We start from the raw sequence: 6,000 nt of genomic DNA, 5'->3' as shown, positions 1-6,000 counted from the left end.
AGGAGTTGGTAGAGACCAAACACAGAGCGGGAAGAGAGTGAACATTATAGGGATGTGACAATACCAGAAATGTAGTCGTCGATATCAATACCAGTGAAATTCCACGGTAAAAAACAAAAACAAAACAATAAATCCCATGTACTTCAACATACACTCCTTTATTACTATTTGCATACTGGGTTTAGTTAGGAAGTTAAACAGGTCATAACTCCCTCTCCAATATCTGATTTATATTGCTGTGAAAACATCTGCTTCAAATAACTGTATTTAATCAAATTTCTCACTAAAAGCTGAATTTAACAAGATTACATGTACATTGTGATAACGCAATAATTTACCTTCGCCTAATAGTCGTTTTTACTTAATAGGGCTTAATTGCATCAGAATAGAAAACTCAATGGAAACTCGCTCCAGTAACGTTAGCTCTGGTATGTAGCTAAGCAGGACTGTGCTGCCCACCAGCTGCTAACAGCTAACAGCTAACAGCTAACGGCTAACTGCTAACGGCTAACAGATAATGTTAACTAGCTCTCCTCCTGCCAATTTCAACACATATTTGTTGTTTTCAAATGCAGCATTATCAGGGGAAAAGATCGTCCCAGGGAAGATCTCTACTGGTCCCAAAATCATTTTCTATCGTCCCTGGGACGACAGGACACTGTTAGTCTCCAGCGTCAGTCAGACAGTGTGGCCCATGAGATATGTAGATCTTTTGTAGATCTTTTAAGACCCTCCTATTTAAAAAAGGGTATCCTGGAAATTAAGAGGCTTTGCTTTGATTTGAAATGTGTGACGAAGGATTCTGGCTGTCAGATTTATCAATATTTGTGAATTCCTGATGAAAAGAAGGAAGGGAGGGACGAAGAAGAAGAGTGAAAAAAAGAGTAAGATCAGATGATGAAAGAAGCAGAGAGATGAATGAAGTTTAATATAAAAAAAGAAGAGGAGGGATGGCATACAGATATTAATGACTGCGGAGACATGAGAAGTAAGAAAAACGAGGACAGGAGGTTTGCTAGAAGTAAGGTAGAAAAGGAGAGGGGAATGAAGGAAGTAGGGGGAATGAGGGGAGGAAGAGGATAGCAAAAGTGTGGAGTTTGGTGGACACAGCTGTGTGTGTGTGTGTGTGTGTGTGTGTGTGTGTGTGTGTGTGTGTGTGTATGTGTGTGTGTTCAGCAGTAGAGGCTGTAAATTCAGTTGTTTCTGTAAGAAGAGAAGGAGGAGGGGAAGCACAGGCAGTTTTCCATGAGACTTTTCAACTTATTTTAATGAGGAATCTTCCACTTCATGTGTCTGTGCTGCATTAAAAAAAAACAGCTTAAAAAACGCTGCAGTCGACCCACTGAGGGGGAACTTAGAGAGAGAGGGAGGTTAGGAAGTGTTTCCTGAGGAGAACAATTAAAAGCCGAATATATTCTGCTTCTCGCCTTTGGACTGCTTTTAATGTGATTATTGGGGTGCTGATGACGCACAGAGGAGACATGCACCCAGGGGAAACCTCTCCGTGTCTTTGGCCTGATACTTAGAGCTAGCGTTTTGAGCCGATACAGAGGTAACAAACAAAAACTGATACTTAAGTGGAGAGAAGATGAGGACAGACTCTCTTCTAACAAAAGAAGAGGCATATTCAATACTACAGCTTTGAGATCAATTAAAGGAATATTTTTGACATTTTAGGAAATACACTTATTCGCTTTCTGGCTGAGAATTTGATGAAACGTTGATGCCACTTTCATGTCTGTATAGTACAAATGTAAGCTAGCTGTAGCCAGTAACCAGTTAGCTTAGCTTAGTATAAAGACTAACAACAAGCCTGACTCTGTCCAAAGGTGATAAAAACTGTGTACCAGTAAATTGAGCTCATCAAATAACACTTTATATCTTTTTTGTTTTGTAAACTCCAGGGAGACTCCAGGGAGTTACTGGTCCTGGGCCAAGACATAGTTTGGCACATAAAACCCTGTAAAGCGGCAAACTGTTGTTTTAACATGCTAAACTAAAATGGTGCCATGCCATTGTTCCTACGTTCCATTATTCCAAAACCCCACTAGTCCAAAAAGATCCTAATGGACCGAAAGCATTTATCCAAAAACACACACTCTCCCTGCAACAAACAGAAGCACATGGCTAATTATTACGGAGAAAGACGTCATCGGACCTACTCGGTCATGATATTTATTTTCCTACTATGGCAAAGGCATGACCTGTCTACTCTGCCTCTGATTGGCTAACTCCGTTATTCCTACCATAACCAATCTCCATCCTTATGCCTAAACCTAGCCAACCCAACTATCAAAGGCAACAAGAACTAGCCAATCAGAGGCAGAGTAGGATGGGTCATGCCTTCCCCAGAGTGGGTATTTTCTGAACAATGGGCATTTGTTTTCGGAATAACGGGCTGTCGGACAAATGGGCTTTTGGTCCAATCGGACATTTTTCGGACTAGTGTGGTTTTGGAAAAATGGGCCATGCATTTTATTTTTTTATACTTACTGAACTGGCTGGTTCATGAATATGTAATGGTTGTGTTAGTTTGTAGGCACCTCCGAATTGTGTCTATCGTTACCAATTGTGTAAGCTCAGTATCATCCTACTGATGGTGCAAGCTTCCCACTATAGTCCTTTTTCACAGTAGACATTTTAAAGTGTTACTAATTCTAATCAAGTGTTCCAGTAAGTCACATCGGTGTGACAGTGAGCCAGCGTGCACAACCAGGACCCTGAAACATCATCGGCTTTATTATTCACACCTGATTCTAACAGGTGACATGTCAAAATATCTTTTGTGAAAAAGGGCCTATTGTTCTGAATTACCAGGTTTTTGGTTGTTTTTTTGATGCTGTTGAGAAAGAACACACATGCACATATTGAGCAGATTACCTTTTCCTCACTCTTCTGCTCCGAGCCCCTCCTTTTTTCCCTTTGAGAAACGTTTTAGAAAAAGATTATTTTAGAAGTTTACAGAATGTTGTATACATATTGTGAAATTCCTCCCACGGGAGTGAAGCTTACACGACACGTTGGAAAGACTCTCTACACTGGCGTACTCCTGCATGACACATAGCTCTGTGTTGTAAAGATCCATAGTGATCAAAGGCAGCTATAAATACTAGTTCTAATTATAGACGTAGCCAATTATGTTTTAATAGTTTGTTTCAGTGTATTTGAAACATTAAAGAACAGATTTTGATCTTCAGATAAAGTATTTTAAGAATGTGTGACGGATGAAAGTCTCAGTCAAAGGTGACAGGAAGCACTGCTCGTGAGGACATCAACCGCACATCAACGTACACTCACACACACAGTGTTTTGATAGGAACAAAGAAAGAGTTTCATGTAAAAGTATCAGCCCATATGACTACATAACGAGCCTCCCCGTGTGTCAGTAACATGAAGGGACAGAATGAGTGAATGAGGCGACAGCAGCAAAGGACTGTTTCCCGGTCAGGTGTGGGGCTGAACGGAGTCTCCAGAGACTCTGCTGAGCAAGAGGAGGGGACAGATGTGATTCATTCATCATTTATCTCCTCAGGGGGACTTTGTTTTCTTCTTCCCCCGACAGTGTCACACTCCCATAGGATTCCTGTTCCACCCCCCTCATCCACATTGCTGTGACATCAGCATGGGATGAAGATAGTTGATGATGATGATGATGATGATGATGATGATGATGATGATGATGATGATGACGTATAACATATACTGTGGTTTAAGGTTGATTCGATGTGGTTTCAGATGACCCTGTCAGTATTTTGTTCATTTAAAGGGCCACTCCACCAATTTCACACATCAAGTTCAGCTTACTCGTCATGAAGAGTAGTCTGTAGTCTTAGAAAGTAGTTGTGCAACATCTTCTGCGGCTCTGGAGGGACCTATCTAAAGTTTGATGATGTCATAGTGATGTGACCGGGATTACCTGGGTTCAGAGATTACAGATTTAACATAAATTCTTTGTTACAAACTGTGGGCATGGAGTTTGAAAGTTGTGGGTGAAAGGTGCTATCAAGTTGCATCAAGGGTAAAGGTAGGTTCCAGTGTTTTTGGAGCTGAACCCAGGAAGTGTTCGAAATCACAAACGACATACTGCATACTACATACTCAATCAGTATGTACTGCCTACTGAATGAACAATTAAGTATGATAGAACAGACTGTTCACACTGAAGTATACTCAAGCGAGACGTATCACATGACTGACGCCTGGGCCGGTCTCAAGACACATCTCCAAAAAACATTGCAGAAAATTTCCAAACAGGCGTTATTTGGATAGACTGACAACGTATTAGGAATCTAAATGGTTACTTTTTTTTGCCTAAAAACACAATAAAACTTAATAAAGTGACTTTTAGCCGCTCAAAATCTCACATAACTGACACAATGCATTGTGGGGCAGTTGAGCATGTACAGTAAGCTCATACTGCATACTTAGAAATTATTGCTAATGTAGTATACATCTGGGCATGTCTCGCATACACAGAATCCACATACTAGGCAGTTGGAACGCACTGCACACTCAACTTGACGTCATACTTAGTGAGAACATGTTACTAAGGATGACACAGCCCCATGCCAAGGACTTAAAGTCAGGATATCTCAACATCTGCTGCACTGATTTTGACCATTCTCTTGTAAATCCCCCAACTTTAAGAAAGGGCAGTATAAAAATGCTGAAGTAATCGTTTAATTGAACCCACTTCACTTTAACAAACATTTAATTGCAAAGAGTTAACTTGTAAGGTTGTAGATGGGACTCGCAAGAGGAAACGCTGCTATCAGTTTAACATGAAAGCTTCCCGTCATCTGCACACTTAACATGGATGAACCATCGCTGCACTAGTACTATAATGTACAACCTCATTGCGCAAATGTATTAAGGCTGGGGGAAATGATATTATAGTCCACTCTCACACAGGAGCAATCCGCCTGCTGCATCCACAGCATTTAGGCGGATCGCTCCTGCAGCAGCGGCACATGCTGCTGAAGATGGACATTAACGTGGGAAGCTACGGGACCTTCTAACTTGCAGAAGCAGGGCAGAGTCAAGTCTAGATGGTGGGGGGGAAACTATCTCAATACATAAAGATCAGGTCAAAGTCCAGATCTGCATCTGTGTCATCTGGTTTACGCACACAAACGCAGCCAGAACTCCTCCAAACATTCCCACTACTGCAGTGGAAGTTGTGCAATGATCAGAAATACAAGTTTGAACGTAATCGCTGAAATGTGATTTAGTACTTACTCAGGAGCAGAGCAACAGACAAGAAGAGGAGGCACACAGAGTTCATGAAAGATGTCATGATGACCCGACAAGTCGTCCTCGCGCCCTCACAAGTTTCAGGCTTGCACCGAAATCCCCAAGTGGTTCTTCAAAAAGAAAGAGCAGCGCGCACTGTCCCGCTCCTCAGTGGTGGTCAAAGTGCTTCCCTCCTGTCCTCAGTGCAGCTCTGTACTCCAGTGTGAGCGCATCCACAGTGCGCTCATCCGCTCCATCCGCTGAAGGGGAGGGCGCGCCCGTGCCGAGGAGGAGGAGGAGGAGGAGGAGGAAGAGGAAGGAGGAAGGTCTACAGCAGCTCAGAGTCCCTAACGAGCTGCACATTAAGTCAGGCCAGGTCCGGGTGGGTCAGATCCTTTACTTTATTAAGTAACAATGTAAAAAGACTGCATTCAAAATCCTAAACATACAGAGGTGCTATCAGCAGATCTACTTATCAAAGTCTCATTCTGCAGTAAAAAAATAAATAAATAAGGGTCTTTATGACTATGTCTTTTTTTTAAAATAATTTAATTTAATGTGTGTTCCTGGAACAGTTGAACAAAAGGAACAAGCTCATTTTAAATGTCTATAACACCTCATAGCCAGGGGCCCAACCAGACACACTGACTTTTAGTAAGGGACCAAAAGCCACAACGGTTGGAAACCACTATTTTAATCCTTGACATTGTGTAGCATTTTAAAGTATAGTCCAGAAGAAGTTTAAAGCAGCATTCAATGGAAGTACTC

The 6,000-nt window shown here is 41.8% G+C and overlaps 1 protein-coding gene across 1 annotated transcript in view; it reads right to left on the bottom strand.

The window, feature by feature from the left end:
- Positions 1–5,413, bottom strand: part of nrn1la (neuritin 1-like a) — an 83,139-nt gene extending 77,726 nt beyond the window's left edge. The window contains exon 1 of the mRNA XM_029434279.1: positions 5,239–5,413. Within this exon, the coding sequence (XP_029290139.1) occupies positions 5,239–5,296 (58 nt within the window). The 5' untranslated portion in view covers positions 5,297–5,413. The remainder of the gene's footprint in view (positions 1–5,238) is intronic.
- Between the last annotated feature and the right edge of the window lie 587 nt (positions 5,414–6,000).

Source organism: Cottoperca gobio, chromosome 6 (genome assembly GCF_900634415.1).
Source record: "Cottoperca gobio chromosome 6, fCotGob3.1, whole genome shotgun sequence".
NCBI lineage: Eukaryota > Metazoa > Chordata > Actinopteri > Perciformes > Bovichtidae > Cottoperca > Cottoperca gobio.
The sequence above is the reverse complement of the archived record's forward strand: the minus strand, read 5'-3'. Positions and strand labels throughout refer to the sequence as shown.